Source organism: Cervus canadensis, chromosome 11, assembly GCF_019320065.1.
Source record: "Cervus canadensis isolate Bull #8, Minnesota chromosome 11, ASM1932006v1, whole genome shotgun sequence".
Lineage (NCBI taxonomy): Eukaryota > Metazoa > Chordata > Mammalia > Artiodactyla > Cervidae > Cervus > Cervus canadensis.
In genome coordinates, this window is record NC_057396.1 from 46,376,911 (window position 1) to 46,398,527 (window position 21,617).

At 41.4% G+C, this 21,617-nt stretch overlaps 1 protein-coding gene across 4 annotated transcripts in view; it reads right to left on the bottom strand.

Annotated features, from left to right (window-relative positions):
- STIM1 (stromal interaction molecule 1) overlaps positions 1-21,617 on the bottom strand; it is a 195,690-nt gene that overhangs the window by 63,939 nt on the left and 110,134 nt on the right. For 3 of the 4 annotated variants that reach the window (XM_043480934.1, XM_043480935.1, XM_043480936.1), the window contains exon 2: positions 18,840-18,970. In XM_043480934.1, coding sequence (XP_043336869.1) covers positions 18,840-18,970 — 131 coding nt within the window. Of the gene's footprint in view, positions 1-5,326; positions 5,333-18,839; positions 18,971-21,617 lie in introns of those variants that run through there. The other variant, XM_043480937.1, reaches the window with a different exon arrangement.

The following is a 21,617-nucleotide window of genomic DNA, read 5'->3' on the forward strand; positions in this document are numbered from 1 at the left end:
TTCAGAGGAATGTGGAATACCACTTTGCTCACATGCATAATGGAAGGATCAAAAGGTAAGAATGGGGATTTCCCTGGTGGCCTAGTGGTTAGGATTCTGAGCTTTCACTGCTGTGGCCTGGGTTCAATCCCTGGTCAGGAAAATGAGATCCTGAAAGCCACAGAACATGGCCAAAGGAAAAAGGAGAGGATGAAGAGAAAGCAGCAGGGAAAAAAATTAGGGTTTTTCCGTAGCACAGGAAAACCAAACAAACTTTTTGGCCAACCCAATACAAAAAAATAAGACCTGAGAATTTCCCAAGTTTATTGAAAAACATTAATCTAGTCATCCAGAAAGTTCAACAAACTTCGAAGAGAACAGGACAAATGCAAAGAGATTCACAAACAGACACATCACAGAAAATGTTAAGAGCCAAAGGCAAAGAGAAAATCTTAAAAGCAGCAAAAAAAAAAAAATTCATTATACATCAAGGAAGTTAAATAAAATCAACAGCCTACTTCTCATCAAAAACAATGGATGCCATATATCCAGAGAAAAAACGTGGTGCAAAAGGATACATGCACCCCAATGTTCACTGCAGCACTATTTACAACAGTCAATACACGTTAACAACCTAAATGTCCATTGACAGAGAAATGGATAAAAAAGATGTGTTACATATATACAACGGAATATTACTCGGTCATTTAAAAGAATGAAACAACTCATTTGTAACAAGATGGATGGACTTAGAGATCGTCATACTGACTGAAGTAAATCAGACAGAGAAGGAGAAATACTGTATTACATCCCTTATATGCAGAATCTAAAAAGAAATAATACAAATGAACTTATTTATGAAACAGATTCACAGACTTAGAGAACAAATTTATGATTCCCAGGGGGGAAGGATAAGGGAAAGGGATAGTTAGGGAGTTTGGGATGGACAGGTACACTCTGCTATATTTAAAATGGATAACCAACAAGGACCTACTGTATAGCACAAGGAGTTCTGCTCAATGTTATGTGGCAGCCTGGATGAGAGGGGAGTCTGGGGGAGACTGGATACATATATATGTATGGCTGAGTCCCTTTGCTGTCCAACTGCAATGATCACAACATTGCTAATCAGTTATAGTCTGATACAAAATAAAAAGTTAAAAACAAACAAACAAAAAACAATTGATGCTAGAAGGCAGTGGGATTGCAAGTTTAAAGTGCTGAGAAAAAAAAACTGTCAACCAAGAATCCTGCATTCAGCAAAACTATCTTTTAAAAGCAAAGGCATAATAAAGAAAAACAAACACTGAAAAATTCATTGCTAGCTGATATACCTTATAAAAAACCTTAAAGAAAGATCTTAAGGTAAGGAAGGGATGCCAGATAGCAATTTGAACCCACATAAAAAAAGATTTTTTAAATAAATTCATTCATTCACTTAATATATATCGAGTACCAGCACTGAGCCAGGCACTGTTCTAGGTGCCTGGGGAGTTAGCAGTGAACAAAACAGTTCCCTTACCCTTTTGGATTAAATGATAGAATTCAGAAGGGGATTACGTCCTTAAAAATAAAAACAAGCAAACAAAAAAAAGTCTAATGTATAACATTATATAAAAATTATGTATATATACATATAACATATATAAAAAAGCATAACAATGATTGAGGTGTCAGAAATGGGGTATACTTGCAGATTTCATATTTAAGTAGCATAGTCTGGGAAAGACCTCACTAGTAAGAAGAATGAGAAAACACAAAATATTTGGAAACATGAGGAACTTATCAAAGAGGATATCTGGGGGAAGAATATTCCAGACAGAGGTAAGAGCTAGAACCAAGGCCCTAAGATAGGGAAAAAAAAAAAAAAGGAATGTTTTGAGAAACAGCATGGAGTGTGACTGGTGTAAACAACTAAGGGAGCTATATAAAGAAGAGGAGATCCTAATGAAAAGTGGGAGTCAGGTCACATACGACCTTGCTGACTCTTGTGTTAACTTTGGCTTTGACACTAAAGGAGAAATGATGCTATGACAGCGTTTTGAGCAGAGAAGTGAAATGATCTCGTTTACATTTTTTTAAAGCTCTCTGGCTGCTACACTGAGAATAGATTATAAACATGGTGATTTTTTAGGAGGCTGTTGCATCTCAGTGCCTGCAGGGGAGTAGTGGTGAGAAATGAATACATTCTGAAGGTAGAACCCACTGGATTTATCAATGGATATGGTGCATGAGAGGAATTAATGGATGATTCATAGTATTTTTTGGCCAAGGCAATGGAAACAATGGAGTTGCCTTCAACTGAGATGATGAAGTTAGGGAAAGAGCAGGTTTTGGATGAGGTGATATTTAGAACCTAGTTTGGGTCATGGCACACTTCAGATGCCTTTAAAATTCTTAGAAGAAAAGATCAGGGTAAATCACCATGATCTTGGATTTGGCAATGGATTCTTAGGTATGACATCAAAAGCATACAACAATTACAAAAAAATTAAACTGGACTTCATTGAAGTTTAAAATTTTTGTGACTCAAAAGACACTATCACAAAAGTGGGAAACTGGGAAAATATTTGCAGAGGATGCATCTCATAAGGGATGAGGGACTTGTATCTAGAATGTAAAAAGAATTTTAACAACTCAATAATAAAAAGACAAAGAGCCCAATTAAAAACTGGGAAAAGGATATGAATAAAACATGGATGGACCTGAAGATTATCATATTCAACACTGAGTGAAGGAAGTCAGACAGAGAAAGACAAATATCATATGATATCATTTATATGCACAATCTAAAAAAAATTATACAAGTGAAGTTATTAACAAAACAGAAACAGACTCACAGACTTAGAGAATGAACTTATAGTTACCAGGGGAGAAGGCTTGGTGGGGGATAGATTGGGAGTTTGGGATTGACATGTACACACTGCTATATTTAAAATAGATAACCAACAAGAGCCTATAGAATAGCATAAGAAATTCTGCTCAATATTATGTAATAACCTAAATAAGAAAAGAATTTGAAAAACAACAGACACATATATATGTTTAACTCAGTTTGCTGTATACCTGAAACTAACACGAAATTTTTAATCAACTATGCCCAATATGAAATAAATTTGTTTTAAAATTTCTCAAAGGAAGATATAGAAATGATCAATAAGCACATGATAAGATGTTTGGCAAAATTAATCACCAAGGAAATGCAAATCAAAACCATAATGAGATATTATTTCACATCCACTAGGATAGCTACAATTTTAAAAATCAGATAAAAACAAGTGTTAGTGAGGATATGGAGAAATTAGAACCCTCATGCACTGCTGACATGAATGTAACAACATTCAGTGACACTTTGGAAAAAGTCTGGCAGTTCTTCAAAGAGTAAACCTAGAATTACTACATGACCTAGACCCAGCAATTCCACTCCTAAGCATACACTCAAGAGAAATAAAAATGTCTGTCCACTGGGAATGCCCTGCTAGTCCAGTCATAAGGACTATGTGCTTCCACTGCCACGGCCTGGCTTCTATCCCTGTGTGGGGAACTAAGATCCCAGAAGTTGTAAGGCATGGCCAAAATAATAATAATACAAATTTTTTTAAAATTTTAAATAAAAACATAAAAGTAAAAATCTGTCCACAAAAAAACTGTACCATGGCAGAATTATTCATAACAGCCAAAAGGTAGAAACAACTTAAATGTCCATCAACTGATGAGTGAATAGCAAAATGTAGCATGTCCATACAATAGAATATTATTCAGCCACAAAAAGGAATGAAGTTTTGATATATGCTATAACATGGATGAACCTAGAAAACATTATATTAAGTGAAATAAGCCAGTCACAAAGAACCACATATTACATGACTCAAATATGAAATGTCTAGAATAAGCAAATCTTCAGAGACAGAAAGTACATTAAGACTAGGGGAATAGGAGGGCAGGAGGACAATAGCCAACGTGTACTGGTTTTCTCTCTGAGGTGACAAAAATGTTCAAAATTGGACTCTGGTGATAATTGCATATACCTGTGAATATATTACTAACCATTAAATTATATATTTTAAATGAGTACAGTATGTGAATTATATCCCAATAAAGCTGATTTTTAAAAAATGGTAGGTTCAACCAGGGGCCAGGCAAACTTTTCTGCAAAGAATCAGACAGTAAATATTTCAGACTTGGCTAGTCATAGTCTCAGTTACAACTACTCAACTCTGCTCTTCTATGAAAGTAGCCAGGGACAAGAAGTAAATGAGTAAAGTGGTTCTGTGCCAATGAATCTTTGCTTATGGACACCAAAATCTGAGTTTCATATAGATTTCACATGTCATAAAATTCTTCCATGGATGTTTTCCCCCAACTATTCAAAAAATGTAAAAGCTATTCTTAGTTTGCAAATGTTATAAAAACCAGGAAGGGGGTCATAAAGATTCCCCTGGACTAAATGCACCTAATTCTCCCTCCATTATGGCTTCAAGTACTAAGGAAATTTCTCTCCCTTAACAAGCCCCATGAACAAGAGTCAATTTTTATTTCCCTTTCAGTTTTCTCCCCACAACACTACCACCCCTATGTATGGCTTTCCAAGACCCTGGGAAATACAAACCCAGCCAAGCACTCCACAGTAGGAAAACCTTCTGGACCCCATTTCCAAAACAGAACACCAACTTATACCAACTTGGTAAGAGTTTAGGGCTTACCATGTGTTCCTCATAATTGCCAGTCACCGTTGGGCACTGAGTAGGTAGAGGAAAAGACTTGGAAACAGAGAATATAAGAGAGTAAATGCAAACTCATGTCCCCTTTTTAAGAACACTCTGGGTTCTAATCAATTCTAAGAGGGAGAACATAAGCTTATGTGTCAATGAGTGACATAAAAAAAAATCCTTAAGAACAAAATCTCATATTAGAGCATGATGGTACCACAAGAGAAGGCAGAAGGGAGGATTGAAGACAGGAAGCCTCTTTTAAGAGGCATTTGTTCATTCATTTGCCCAACCAGCATTTACTGAGCAGTGACCACGTGTCATGTCCTATGCTGGGATCTGAGGACACAGGGATTAATCATACTGAAAAGCACCTGGATGAGTCAGATATATGGCGGAAAGTCAGTCCTTGAAGGCAAGAACTACTCTCCTATGTGGAGGAAAGGGCTATGGTTCTATCCCAGAGAAACACCACTCCAATCCTCTCAACCCCACACTGCATGAGACCTCACAGTTTTCCACTGAACTAACTAGGGAGCTTGCTCACCATCCAGAGATATCAGAAGGCTTGTGAAGGGACACATGGGAAAAAAAATCTCACAGATACAGACTCGAATCCCATCTGAACCACTACTCACCACATCACTTTAAGCCTGTAAAATGTAGACGACCTCACAGTTACAATGGGGAGACAATGAGATCATGGAAGGCACAGTCCCTCACACTTCCTACATGTAGAAGGTGCTTCATGAATGTCTGACTATTCTGAAGTTGGGTCGCTTGGCTCATACTGTGAGAAATTATGTATCCTGAGTGAACCAGCACTCAGCCTCTGAGTTCCAGCAGCTTCTAATTTCAGCCCCTCCTCCTTGAGATGCAGGACTGCTAGGTGACAAAGGGCCTGGTTCTCACCAGTCATGCCATGGTGCTGAGGCACATGCCTACCTGACCCATACCTGCAAGGGCCTGATATTGCTGGCCACTGAGGGAGAAAAAAGGACAAGCTGGGTAATAATGACCACTATTGAAATGTTCACACTGCATTATGATTTACAAATGCTTCTTTACATCCATTGTCTTATTTGAGCCTTATGCATGTTGATATTACTAATATCACTATCTTGTAGATGAAGAGACTATTCTCTAGACACCTTCCTACTTGAAGGAAGTGTTCCTTTTTTTTTGCCTCCTGCCTTTACTCACAAAGTTCTTCTTTCCTGGAATGCTCCTCCTTCTTTCTTCATTGGTAAACCCTGCTCTCCTTTAAAAGACCAAGTTCCAGTTTTACCTGCTCAGCAAGGCCTGATCCTGACATACCTTCAGTCAGAATTAGAGCCATCTCTGTTTAAAATCCTTCAAGCTCATCATCTTTGGGATGAAATCCAAGTTTCTCAGTATGGCTAGAATCTGGCTGGCTCATGCCTGCATCTCCAACCACATTCCCAGCCTCTCCCCCCCTGCTCCACCATTACCTTCTATGCTCACAGTAAAAGAACCACTGAGTCACAGATCCCTAAGGACATCATATTCATTCCTTCACTTGCTATACCCTTCTCATCTCCAGGTTAACTCCTATTCATCTCAGGCATCATCTCTTCTGAGTCATCTTTCCTGGCATCCTAGAATGGGTTAAATTCCCTATTCTGTGTTTACAGATCATGCAGTTCTCATCTCTCACCACAATACCTACTAGGATTGAACACACAGTCTTTCTGCCTCACTGACAATGTGAGCTCTCTGCAGGTAGAAAAGTTGTCTTCCTCATTAGTCTTTGCATACTCAGCATCCAGCACAGAGCAGACAGTAAATATGCCTAAAGAAGGAAGACAGAAAAAAAGGGTGGGGAACACAAGAAAAAATAAAGGGGGTTGTGGCGATCCTGGGTCCTCAAGTGAATGAGACACTGCCCTGGAAACCAGTTGTTTCTAATGCAATTAGGTATACTGAATGTGATGCACACGTAGATACAGACATGCACAGAGAGGCTGGCATCAACACACACACAGACAAGCAAACACCAATCAGGTATGAAGACAAGCAGGACCATGGAGGCCAGTGGCCAATTCCTCCATAGACAGGAAGATCCAGAAGCTTACTTAATACCTGAAACAGAACTTTTCTCTCTCTTCTGGCTTGACCATTTTTGGCTGTAGACTACCCTTGCATTCTACCACGTTAGAGGACCCAGATCCTGCCTGGACTAACAGCATCTTTGGGTCTCTGATTATACTTCTGGCTCTGTGTTTACCCCCAAGTCCTGCACACTGTACTGCACCCTCACCTTTCTCTCCTAATCTTTTGCTTCATCTTTGACCTGGTTTATGTGTCTTCTCTCAGATCCTTTGTTGGCTCAGTGCTCCTCCCCTCCTCCACTTCTTACGCACACCACCAGGGAAGCTTTCATATGCACACAGACACATTTAAACACAAAAAGACACATACAAATACAGAAAAGCACAAAATGATGTATACACACAAAGACATAAACACAATGGCACAGACATATACACATATATAGACACAGAGAAGCCTTACAACTAACCCCTGCCATTAATAGGACTGCCATCCAGAACAGACAAAGCAGACTCACCAACAAAGAGGGAAGGAAGGAAAACAACAGTCTGCTTGGTGAGAAAGAATTTCCCTATCTATCAAAGCAAACCACCGTCTGGGTTTTCCTGGAAACATGAGCGAAGCCATCTGGGGGAGCTGCTGCTTCACCCTGTATCTGGCTAAGGCGCTGGGACAGATTGCAAATGATGCCTACTCCCTCGGATGTGTAGCTCAGCTTGTCTAGCAACAGCTACCCTTCCCTGAGTGCTGGCTGACAATGTGTCTTCTGCTATACCAGCACATGTTAGATTACCTCACTCCTATTCCTCTTGAAATTCCCACAGTCTCCTGTGCACGCCACCATTACAGCCCTGAAGATGTGATGTTGTCATTGCCAGTTTACATATCTGCCTCTCTCATTAGCCTAAGGGCTTAAGAATGGCAAAGGGTATCTTATTTTCATCTCTATTCTATTCTACAGATGAGGCAAGTGAGCCTCCAAATTACTTGGTCATACAGCTAGTACACTTGCAAGCTTGCATTTCAACTCAGGTCAGACTCCAAAGTTCATGTTTAGGCTTTTTAAAAGTCAATTTCCAAATACTCTAAGAAACCCACAAAAACACCAAGAAGCCCTCATAAAAGTTAAAGCAAGGCCACAGAATTTGGACTCAGTGGGGTTGCAGCCTGAAAGCTGACTGTGAGCCAGCCCTCGTAAGTGAATGATACAGGTGTCCATTGAGTAGGTATTTACAAGGAAAATGAGGATAAGTTCTTTCCCAGCCAAAAGAACAGGTTTCACCTGATAAATGACACCATTCACTTACTCATCATCTCTGTTCTGTCCAAAGGGCCCAAGCAGACTTCAGTTTGTGCTCTGTCCAAATTAAGGGCAGGGGTCAACATGTTCCACAAGGCAGGAGATAAGATGGTGACTGTACCAGGAGATAGGCAGGGAGCTAGAAGGCAAAAAACCCACGGGATGCCTCCATACTGTAACAATCCTTTAGGTCAAAGAAGAATAATTGCAGCAACAAGAAGGTATACATCAAAACTTATGCTGAGGTTATTTGAATAATTGTGTGTAGTTATTTTCTTCTGCCCTACTTTACAGTAGTAAACTTAAAAAAAAAAAAAAAACAAAAAAAAACCTTCAGGCTGTCAAAATTGTTCCAAGAGAAAGCAAGGAAAATCCATGTTCAGGACTGGGTCCAGGGGAGAACTCTGCTTCTGAGGGGCAGCATGGTAGCAGCAGTAGAAATTAGAGGAAGGCCCTGAGCACAAGACAAACCCAGGAAAAATAAAACTGGAGATAATTAGCCAGCTGCCTTTGACATCTCCCCTTATGGAGTTCCATATGATAAAGGGCTAGAATTTGATTCGGGTCCCTGGTCTGCGGGTGAGAGGGAATTATTACCAGAGTTCTCCCTTAGCTTCTCTAAAACAACTACCAAAAAAGAGAAATGAAGGGATGGAGGGAGGGAGGAAGAGGGAAAGGAATTCTCCCAAAGGCTCTTCAGTTTGGTGTCCTCAAAGCCATCTACACCTGCCTAGAAACAGAGGCAACTTAGCTGTCAGCTAGCTAACCAGGGATCTCTGCTTCCAGAAACCATGGTAATTCGGACTTGGAAGCACCTCTGTATATCTGTCAAAGGAAGGAGTGAGAGAAATAAAGATAGAAGTCAACAGGGTTTTCAATGTGTTTTTTTATAGAGCCCTAGGGATTCTTATGGGTTGGGCCACAGAAAGGCAAGTAGGAGGTGACCACTACCTCAACCAATGTAGTGACACTTTTATTTTTTTAAATCTTCACTGAGTTATAATTCACTACCAACTTAGTATACAACTCAAGTGTTTTTAGCAAAATCACAGAGGTGTACAATCACAAGTCTGAAATACTTTCATCAGCCTGAGGCAGATCTGAGATGCAATAATCCCAAAAAATGGATAACTATGAGCTACTTCAGTCTCAGTTTCCTTACCAGTTGTATGGAAAAGTTACTATCTACCCCACAGCAGAGGTTTCTTGTAAAGATGATGTGAGCGAAGTAGCCAGCACCATCACAGGCGTGTAGGAGTGGAAAACGAAGTAGTAACACAAGTGCTGGCAACTAAACCACAGGCTGGGGACTCTCTATACACGAGGTCATTTCATCTTTGCCATAATCTTTCAAGGTAAGGATTACTATCCCTATTTGACAGCTAGGAAATGTAAGCTTACAGAGAACTTCCCAAGGTCATACAACTATTAATCAGTGAAAGTACACCTGAAACCCTAATTTTTCTTGCTCCAATGCCTGTGCATTTCTTTGCTCAGTCACACAGCCTTTCAGCAGTCTCAGGGTCTTCCTTTCTTAAACAATACCCCTCTTGTATGTTTTTCTCTAAGTGTTTCCTAATGTTTTAACTATAGTGATTTTACCTCCATTCAGATTCTGTATGCGACTCACAGAACAGGGCAGAGGGGCAAGGAAGGGGTCACAAACACGTCTGGAGCCCAGACCCTAGCAACTCCTAGACACAGCCCACCATTGACTTAGCTGCTATCCTGGCCAGGAACTCACAAGTCAGAAGCACCCTGTCCCCCATATCATTGACCAGCTAACTCTATACTCTCACTCTGCCCCAGAGAAACAATTTAAGGAGCACACAGCAATAAGATAGGATCTTTGCTTTCAAATTAAAAAGCACATAACTCATCACCTTTGTGTGTAATGCCCTGCGACAAGCACTGTGGGAGAAGCAGTGATGGATGAGACCCGGTTCCTGTTATTGGAGGCACTCACAAGCTGGTAGGACAGACTGATGAACCCAACTAATTACAATATGGAGCAGAGCAATATGCCAGATGAGGGCTTCACACCCAGTACTCTGGAGCATGGGAGAGGAAGGATTACTTCCCAATGTAGGGGAACAAATAGGATTTCTTGGAGGAAACATTTAATCTAGGGTCTGGTGTTCTCAACTGGGAGAAATTCTATCCCCCAGGGCAACTGACATGTGCTCAGCTGCTCAGTGGTGTCCGCACAGACTGCAGCCCACCAGGCTTCTCTGCCCATGGAAAATTTCCAGGCAAGAATACTGGAGCAGGTTGCCATTTCCTCCTCCAGGGGCTCTTTCCAACCCAGAGACTGAACCCTCGTCTCTCTCGTCTCCTGCACTGGCAGGCAGATTCTTTATCACTGTACCACCTGAGAAGCCAACTGACAACTGGTGATAAAAAAAAGTTTTGGGTTATCACAATTTGGTGGGGTTGGGAACATGGTGGCTGCTATTAGCGGCCAGTGCGTAGGGATGGTGCTAAATAACCTACAATATGGCCCAAAATGTCAATAATGCTTGCAGCTGAAAAATCCTGATCTAGGCCTTGGTGGACAAGTAGAATTCTCACAGGCAAAACTGGGAGGCAGAGTGATGCCCAGATGAGGATTTATCTGGAGCAAAGGCATAGCGATACTAGGAGCATGTCTGAGATGGCTGCAGCAATAGAGTAAGAAAGAGCAGGGTAACAAGGACTAGTCAGGTGAGCTAAAGTCAGACTGCAGGCACTGATAGGCAGGTCAGAACATAGTAAGTGAAGGTAGGCCACTCTCTTATCATTTCATCATCTCTATACAGAGTTAATAAAACCTAGCTCTTAGAGTGGTTGAGAAGTAAATGGAACTGTATGTGTACTCAGCCGGCAGAGGACTCGGTACATTCTATAAGCGCTCCTTTTCCACCACACTCCCTTCAAAAGGTAGACTAAGGTTCAGAGCTGTGCTCTAGGAATTCCAGTAGTAGTGCAAAAAGGCAAACTTTTAGGCAATAATACAATCAAAATCATCAGGGTACAAAGCAAGTCAGTCTAATAAAGTGCTAAATGAGCGATGGAGACTGCACTGCAGGAGTTAATACTGAGATGAGAGAGATCAGAGGGGTGAGAAAGTCAGGGAAGGTTCACGAAAAGTGAGCTAGGGGCATTCCAGAGGACATCTAAGACTGATACAGACAGAACCAGGAAGGGATATGAGAACTTAATTTCCAGAAAGGAGAACTATCTGAGCAAAGAAAGGCACCTGGAATAAACACGGAATGACTATGACCCAAAGAAAGACTAGTGTCAGATCAGAGTGGTAGGAGATGTGTCTAAGGCTGGGAAATTCCCTGGCGGTCCAGTGGTTAGGACTCGGTGCTTGTGGCCTAGCTTCAATCACTGGTCAGGGAACTAAGATCCTGCAGGTTGGCAGTACAGCCAAAGGAAAAAAAAAAAAAGGCTAAGGCCAGATTTGAAGAGATGGAGTGCCAGGCACAGGAAGTTGGATGGAAAAGTAAAAGGAAACTCAAATGTAACTTAGGAAGATCACTGACAACATGGACATGTGCTGGTGGAGGAGAAACTAGAGGCAAGGGAATACTGAGAAGAGTCCACAGCTATCCAGATACAAAGAAATGAGGTCCCAAGCCTGAGGAGTGAATAACAATTATTATTAGTCATGATGATAACTTAGGAGCATAATGCAGCTATTTATCTTCATCCAAATTAGCACATGCTGGCCACAGCACTGGCTCTGTGCGAGAAGCACACAGGGCCCTATGGACCACTGCCCCTTCAGTTCATTCCTACTGATCCGCTGGCTATTTGCAAGTGGAACTGCCAGCTGCCCCCTCTTAGGGTTTAGTTTGTCCAGGCCTGGTTCCACCTGGGGCCAGAGTTCATTCTTCCCCAACTCTCACAGCCTCCAAGGACCTAGCATGCCTCTTGATGGAACAACTTAAAACAGGTAAGAAGCAAGTTAACTTTCATCCTGCTGAAGTCAAGGAGATCTGATGACCCTACCACAATATAGCCTTGTTCAAAATCCTCTAGCCTTCCATATAGGTAGGAGGAAATTACAAGTTCTCACCTAGACCTTTTCAAAAAAATAAAGGCATAGTCAGGAGGCTAAGTGAGCTGACAGAGAAGCTGTGGCCCCTGAAAACATGTGTCCCTGCTCTATCACTCCCCTTGGATGAACTACCTCCTGCAGCAGCCTGGCTCTCGGCACGTCAGCCAAGCTGCTGGGGGTGGCTCCCAGAGCTGAATGCACTGGTGCCCTGGGATGATGAGGGAACTGATTTGGAATTCTTTAGATACAGGCTAGCCCTCACTATCTGTACCATCATGCTGAGGGAGGGATAAAACATGAATTTGGAACCTATCATATGCCAGCCTTTGTGCTTGGTGCTTTGCATACATTAACTTCTTACAACAACCATGTAGAGAGTCGCCCTCCTCAAATATTAATAGCTGAATAACTGAGGCTCAAAGAGGTGAAGTGATTTGCCTATTTGCCACATAGCCAGTAAGAGGCAAAGCCAAATTTTGAACATAGGCCTATCTATATCAAAATGCATGCTCTTTCTGAAGATAACAACAAAAGCTCATGGAGACTCTTCTATGCCAGGCATTGCACTGTTTTATATGCACTATTTCTTTTTTAATCTTTATTTATTTGGCTGTGCCAGGTCTTAGTTACGGCACACAGGATCTTTGATCTTTCTTGCGGCATGAGGGATCTTTGGTTATAGCATGTGGGACCCTTAGTTGCAGCATGTGGGACCTAGTTCCCTGACCAGCGATCAAACCTGGGCCCCCTGCATTGGGAGTGTGCAGTCTTAGCCACTGGATCACCAGGGAAGTCCCAATGTGCATTATTTCATTTAATCTTCCCAATAACTCATGAGGTGCCTAACATTATCACTCCCACTTCTAATGAGGAAACTGATGCTTAAAGAGATAAGTAACTTCTCAAAGTTTCCACAGCTGGTAAAGGGAGAGCCAGGTTTAAACCTAAGTCTGTGTGACTCTGCAGCACAAGCTCTTAACTCTATGCTATATTCTACAGCAGACACAACACGCACTAATGGAAGCTTAAGAATATTTTGCAACTTCCCAGTTCAGTTCAGTTCAGTCACTCAGTCATGTCAAACTCTTTGAGACCCCACGGACTGCAGCACGGCAGGCTTCCCTGTCCTTCACCAACTCCGAGAGCTTGCTCAAACTCACACTCATCAAGTCGGCAATGCCATCCAACCATCTCATTCTCTGTCATCCCCTTCTCCCGCCTTCAATCTTTACCAGCATCAACGTCTTTGCCAATGAGTCAGTTCTTCGAATCAGGTGGCCAAAGTATTGGAGCTTCAGTTTCATTATCAGTCCTCCCAATGAATATTCAGGACTGATTTCCTTTAGGATTGACTGGCTTGATCTCCCTGCAGTCCAAGGGATTCTCAAGAGTCTTCTCCAACACCACAGTTCAAAAGCATCAATTCTTTGGCGCTCAGCTTTCTTTATGGTCCAACTTGCACATCCATACATGACTACTGGAACAAATCATAGCTTTGACTATATGGACTTTTGTCAGCAAACCAATGTTTCTGCTTTTTAATATGCTGTCAAGGTTGGTCATAGTTTTTCTTCTAAGGAGCAATAGTCTTTTAATTTCATGACTGCAGTCATCATCTGCAGTGATTTTGGAGCCCAAGAAAAGAAAGTCTCTCACTGTTTCCATTGTTTTCCCATCTATTTGCCATGAAGTGATGGGACCAGATGCCATGATCTTACTTTTTTGAATGCTGAGTTTTAAACCAGCTTTTTCCCTCTTCCCTTTCTCTTTCATCAAGAGACTCTTATTTCCTCTTCGCTTTCTGCCATAAGGGTGGTATCATCAGCGTATCTGAGGTTATTGATGTTTCTCCTGGAAATCTTGATTTCAGCTTGTATTTCATCCAGCCTGGCATTTCACATGATGTACTCTGCATATAAGTTAAATAAGCAGAGTGACAGTATACAGCCTTGATGTACTCCTTTCCCAATTTGGAACCAGTCTGTTGTTCCATGTCTGGTTCTAACTGTTTCTTCTTGAACTGCATACAGGTTTCTCAGGAGGCAGGTAAGGTGGTCTGGTATTCCCATCCAGTTTGTCGTGATCCACACAGTCAAAGGCTTTAGCATAGTCAATGAAGCAGAAGTACATGTGTTTCTGGAATTCTCTTGCTTTTTCTATGATCCAACAGATGTTGGCAATTTGCTCTCTGGTTCCTCTGCCTTTTCGAAATCCAGCTTGAACATCTGGAATTTCTCGGTTCATGTACTGCTGAAGCCTAGTTTGGAGAATTTTCAGCATTACTTTGCTCGTGTGTGAGATGAGTGCAATTGTGCAGTAGTTTGAACATTCTTTGGCATTGTCTTTCTTTGGGATTGGAATGAAAACTGACCTTTTCCAGTCCTGTGGCATTACAGCTTTCCAAGCTCATACTAACCTATTCATCTTCATCACCCAAAATGTGTGATCACACCCTTGTGTAAGACTCTCATCTCAGTCTAACAGCATGCTCGCTACAGTGATATTAGTCAGTCATTCCACACATGAACATTAAAATACAAGTGTCAGATGTAGGTAGCTTTCCTGGAAATATAGAGGAAACAGAAAAGCAGCAATAATTAGCATTCACTGAGCTTGAATTGTGTGTCATTGCTAAGCTAGAAACACTTTTCTTAATTAATGTATGATTAAATTAACTGTAGTGGAGGGGGGCAGAATATCTTCTTATGAGTTTTAGTACATATGTAAATTCTTATAACTGCCCCACAACCCAGACACAGGACAGTTCTATTATCAAAAAAATTCCTTCATGCTGTCCCTTCATAATCAAACCCACCCCATATCCCTTATCCCAGGTAACCACTGATCTGGCCTCCATTTCTATAGTTTCTCAGAAAGTCATTAGATGTTATCATATATTAACAGTATGTAACTATTTGAGATGGCTTCCTTCTCTCAGCATAACGCCTTTGAGATTCCTCTGTGCTGTGTGCATCAGCAGTTCACTTCTTCTATTGCTAAGTAGTTTTCCAAAGTTTGTTTTCTTCATTCACATATTGATGGACATCTGATTTGTGTCCAATTTTTGGTGATAATGAGTAAAGCTGCTAAAACATTTATGTACAGGTTTTAGTACAAATATAAATTTTCATTTATCTATAGGGTAAATATCTAGAAGTAGAAATGCTGAGACATGTATTAAATTATGTTGTTCAGCTCTATAAAAATCTCTGTTAAGAGTTCAAGTGACTCTTCCTCGTCACATGGTACTTGGTGTTGACCACTTTTTAATTTTAGCCATCCAAATAGGTGTGTAGTGATATCTCATTGTGGTTTTAATTTGTACTTTCCTTAGTGGCTAACAATACTGAGTATTTTTTCATATGCTTGTCTATCATCCATATGACAATAAGAATTGTTTAATGGCTGAACAAATGTCCTTTATTTTCTATGTAGGCGCCACAGAAGAAAATAAAACTGCCCCTCAAACTGTCTGGTCCATTCAAGGGGCCAGTGTTTTTAGGAAGGCTCTTGTCTACACACCTCAGACTGTCAGGACAGGCTGAAACGCCATACCATGGTTGCAAATCCTTTGCCCAAAGGCAGTGTCTCCACCAGAGGTCTCAGTAGAACACAGGTCATGAATTCCCACCCTGCCAGGCTGTAAGAACTGTCAGCTTTACAAGGAGGACACCAGTGTCAATAGTGCCATCTTGCTCATCTGAAGGGCCCTCAATCCTTGGCTGCCTAGGATAAAAGCAAGCAAGGATGGCACTTGAGAAGCCAAACTGGCTTCCTCCACACAAATGACTACATATTTTCTGTAAAATGGTGGCTGAATCTCAGTGTACTATAAGTCTAATTTCATAGCTCATAGCAGAGATAGAACAATTAGAAACGAGAATGAATCCAAGAAGAGACAGGAAACTATAAAAACAAATCACAACAATGCATATGGGAATGCAGGCACTACGGTAACAGTGCAAGAGGCTGTGCAGACCTGCTCCAAATGATCCAAAGAAAGTTAAGACTGTTCACAATAGTCTGTAAGGAGGAAACCTGACCTCAAGAATGGCTACAATTTTTAAATATCTAGAAATAAGGTTATAGTTCAGTTATCTGAAAAACTTACTGATATGAGGCTGAATAGATGAAGCTTGAATATAGTATCCTTGCAGACTGCTACTAAGCTACTTGGGTAACCAGCAGTTCTGTTAAATGGGTCATAAAAATCTCAGGTCCTTGATCGCCAACACAACCAGGGTTTCACCTCTGCTGTCTCGGAGTCCATAATCCAATGTTCCAAGCTCTGAGCTGTCCACCCAATGGGTCTAGTTAGATCCTGAACTCCATATATGTTGAGACTGTCTTAAACACATAGACTTTGCTACCACAACTATCTGTTTCAAAAAGAAAGGAGCTTGTAACTGATCATGAGAAACCCAGACTGGCAGGCCCCTCTGCCCACCAGAGGCCTGAGACTGCAGGGAGAGCAGATGAAGAAGCCCAGGAAGGCAGAAGCTCCGCTGAAAAAGAACAGCTCGCCACTGGCACAGGGAAGAGCAGGGTGACAGCTTTTGTGTTATTTTAGAACAGTTTGTGCTGATGAGCTTTTTGTTGTGGTACATTCCTCTAAAAAGAACATTTTCTTCCTCCCTTCATTGACAAAGTAATTCAGCAGAAAGTGAAAAAAGAAAGAGGAGCAGATGACAAAGATATCCAGGAATTTGTGGATCTTGGAACACATCACCTTCTTGACTGTGGTGCCAGTCGGGTGGCCAGGTCCTCGGAGAGACATCAGGAAACCTCTCGGCCTCTCTCACCACCAGGAACATGGCACTATTCCCAGCACAGACAGATAAAACTTGGGTCCTTTGAAAGCCAGTGACACTTCTAGATGTGACCAAAAGCTCAGATACCTTCATCATGGCTGTTGTCCTTAAAAACCTACAGCTGCCAGATTATGTACGTATCTCTGCCTGGTTGCCTGGGCCCCCTTTCCTTTTCAAGTTTGGTCCTGTGCTTTTCCACCACAGTCACTCTGTCCGACCAAACCTACCAACCGTGCTTCTTCCTGCCTCCACATCTTTGCCCACACTCCTTCCTACTGCTCAGGCTGCCCCCTCCCTTTCCACTCTATCCCAATTCCACGTTTCCTCTAGGAAGTCTATTTTTCTCCTCTCATTAGACATTATTTAGTTCAACCTGATACAAGGATCCCCCCAGTAGACCAGTCAGTGGAGGTTTGTGTTCTACTTGCCAATCTTCAGTGACAGGGAGTTCACTATCTACCTACCAAGGAAGCCTCTACTATGACGAGATAGCACTGTTAGGTGATTCTTTACTCCAGAAGAACATGCCTATATTTTACTTTCCCCACAGTGGTCCTGGTTCTGCCCTCAGAATAAGAGACAATACAGCAATACTTAGCAATACAGCTTTGAAATCAGATCTGTGCCCATACTCAGTGTGTTCCCGAACGAAATGCTTAACCTTTCCAAAGTTCCAGTCCTTGACGATAATACCAACTTCATGAGGCTGTTAACAAAGTTAAGAGAGTAACTATGCAAAGAGCTTAACACTGTGCCTGGCATAGAGTAAGCATTTCACTGCTAACCATTATCATCTTTTAAGCCTGATTCCTCTATTTCTATTTTATTTGAAGATAGGAATTATATTATCTGAATTTTTTCTTTTCCAGGTTAAAGTTTCTTCATTAGATTGTAAGTTATACAAGGACGGATGTATCGCTATGTAATTATATGTATTTACCGTCATATCCCCACATCTAGAACAGTGCCTGGCACATATATAATAGATACTTATAGACACTGAATTTTACTGAATGCTCTCCATTTCATGGTTTCCACACCCCTCATCAGTCATGTCACTCCGCTGTACAGGCTTTCACTGTTTCAAGATGTTTCTGACAACGTGAAATCCAAAACTGAATTCAAACTTTGAAAGTGGACTAACCAGCAGGAAGGAGAGACCAGAATTACCTCCTCCCTCAAGATATACACCACATCACTACTAGAGATTTGGCATAACTTGGCAGCTTCACCAAAGTGCTGGCTCAAGTTGAGCCCGAAAACAACTGAAATTTTTAAATCTTCTCAAACATGATGACTTTGTAGTAGGGGCTCTGTGGAACTGGAGCTGTAGTAATGCCCAAAGGTGAAACAATAACAGGGCTCTTTCATCCAGAGATTCCTCTCACTCTTGCTGTCTGGACCACTCAACTGACTTCTAGCAGTTGCAGCCTGGAATTCAGAATGAGCTTTCTAGGAACCTCTGTCTCTTCTTCACAAACAGAATATAAGTTTCCAAAGGGCAAGATCTGACTGCCTTGCCTTCTCCTCCACATGCCAGCACAGGGTTGAACACAGAGTTAGGAAAGATGGGTGCCCTCCGCCTACAGCAGGAGTACAATAAGGATGCAGGCAAACTGTACAGACCAGCCTCAAGGTTCCCTCTCCCTCTCAAACAGCACAGCTCGGCCAGTGCTGTGCTTCCAGCTGGTAGGCAGATGGGGGCCGGTCCAGACACAGACAGAGAGGTAAGGCCTGCTCTCAGACAGGCCAGCTCCTCGAGGCTGCTCTGCTGAGAATCACCTTCCCTGGTAGGGATGGGACCCTAGAGAACAAGCCAGTAGCAAGAACACCTCTTCCCAGGGAACAGCCTGTCTAGACAGCTTCAGGGACTGTTCGCACAGGAAGAGAAGAAAGCCACAAAGGGTGAGGGAGCTCACCTCATCACTTTCTTCCACATCCACGTCACCATTGGCATCATCATCCATCAGCTTGTGGATGCTTCGGACTGCATCAAAGCTGAGCTTCTCATCCTCACTGTGGCACAGGGGCTTGTCGATCCGGCAAAACTCTGTACAGGAAAAGCAAGAGACAATGTTACTGGGGGCTTCTGCCCAGCTCTATTACCCACCTGTCTCATTGTCCCTAGCTTCTAACACTTGACTCCATTTAATAGCGAGAAGAATATTTCTTATTAACTGTCTTCCCCATTTAGGGACAATGCTTTATTATCCTAATAGTTTCTTGGCAGGGAAGTCAAGCATAGGACTAGGAATACACTGGGATATACACAAAGAACATGAATAAATAACTCAACAAGAGAAAAAAAATACAAGTAAGAGAAAATACAAATAGTCAATGATAAAAAATAATAATAAAATAAAAAATTTAAAAAAATAGTCAATGAACACAGGAAAAGGTCTCATTAGAAATCAAAGAAATACATATGCAAAAGAAACAACAAATAAATGTAAATTAATACAATCTCTCTAGAAATAGGAAAACAGCCCATTTGTCCCAATGCCAGAGTACTACATAGTTTTCCTCTTTGTTCACTTTGTCACTACCCACATACATAATGCCAGTCACAGGCTAACTAGGGAAACCCTTCACATCTTATGCCCTCTCAGACTGTCTACCTATTAGATATCTAAGGTCCTGAGCATACCTGACACAACTACATGGGAGATGTGGAGTGAAGCTTCCTCTGCCCACCACCATACAGTCATACAGCAAGAAAACCACCCAGTCCATTTCATGACACCTAATCCTCTTATGTTTGAGTCTGAGTAAACTCCGGAAGTTGGTGATGGACAGGGGGGCCTGGCATGCTGCGATTCATGCGGTCGCAAAGACAGTCGGACATGACTGCACAACTGAGCTGAACTGAACTAAATCCTCTTATGAACCTGGAAAATGCCTAGCAGAAAGAGCCTGGAATCTAGCTGTAGTTCTACTATGTGGCTCTAAGGAGATCACTTCCCTTCTTCAGGCTTCAAGTTCACTATTTGAAAAAGACATTTAGTTTTTGGCATTTCTTCCAATTCCTAGAGTGTAAAATTCCTCTTTTCTTTTGACCTTGAGCTTGATAACTACTTTCTAGGCAAAATACTCTTCAAATCATCCCCAAAGAAGATAGAAGAAAGATCTTGATTTCCCAAATAGAAGTAGTCACAGAAGAGGAAGCAAGGACAAGGTGAAGAAGCTATGGCTGTGAAGCCTTCTAGAAAGCCCTGATCAGAGACCTGAAATGCTCTCATCCATCTAATCATTTACTTATCCGCTGGTCAGAAACAGAGACAAGATCAGACAGGTCACCTCTCTATCACTTGCTAGTCACTTAAATCCTTTTCAAAATGAGGAGGGTTATAAATATTAAATTTTTTAAGTCTCAGATGTAACTCAATAAAAATGTGTTGAATGTTGAAGCTTACAGATGTTAACAGATGTATCCCAAGTCAAAAGCCACTATAGAGGCACAGCAAGAGCCCAGGCCTACTGACTCCTAGGCCAGCACTTCACCTGCCTGCCTTTACACCAAGGTAACCAGATAGCTTTAAGTTAGTTGTATCTTCTGGAAGCCACAGATGGTAATGCTGGTAAGAACCACACTGAAAAAATGGCTTTAGAAAAGAAAAAAGTAAGATAAATAGTATGCATACAAAAGAAATAATTACCTCCATAGACCCTATGTTCCTCTACCTCTGTCCTGGCAAGCTGGAGTGGGAAATGGAAGGTGGGGTAAAGGTGTGGTGGATACTGAGGGGAAAAGTAGAAAATAGCCCAAAATTAAGGCACTGTTTCTAATTTCTCACCAACAGAGCTCTTAACACAATTGCTTCATTCATGGACTCCTATCCACTACTTATCCCAAACAAACTGCAGTAAGTAATGACTAGTTCAGAGATGAAGCATACAGCACTGAGATTAGCATAACCAACAAAACACTTTCCTTCCCTTATTCCTGTATTTATACTACTCAAAGGCATATATAATTGCCTATAAGAGATTTTTGGATCAGCATATGATATGCCCATTCAAACAATATCTATTGAGTACTGTTTATATGTCAGGGTCTATAATCAGCACAGGGGATGAAGAGATGAAGCAGACCTCATCTTTGCTCTCAAGGAACTCAGTTATGAAAGCAAGGGGCTCTGCCAGGACCAGCTTGGGTGAGCCTCACAGTGTTGCTGTGCATGCTTTTATTATAGCATTATTGACTCATATTTAAATTATATGTGCTCATGCCTGTCTCTTCCATTATACTGTGGGTATGAAATGCCCAAAACATATTTGATTTGAAAAAAAAAAAAAAGTGGGGGAAATAGGCAATTAAAATACCAAGTGCTAAGTGCCATAATAGAAAGAATTGAGGTTATGCTAGGAGTCAACAACTTCTTCTGTAAAAAGCCAGACAGTAAACGATTCAGGATTTATGGGCCATACAGTCTCTATTGCAGCTATGTAACTCTGTCATTGAATACAAAAGCAGCCAAAGACAAAACATGAGTAAGAGAACTCAGCTGTGCTTCAATAAAACTTTATTTACAAAAACAGACAGTGGGCTGGATTTGGCCCTTGCACCATACTTAGCTGACACCATTTCTAGAGCTCCCTAGGTAGTACAACTGAAGCACACTGGATCAACAGATTTTTGACCCAAAACAAACAAATCTAATCTTTTCACTAGCCTGTATCCACACACAGGATTATCT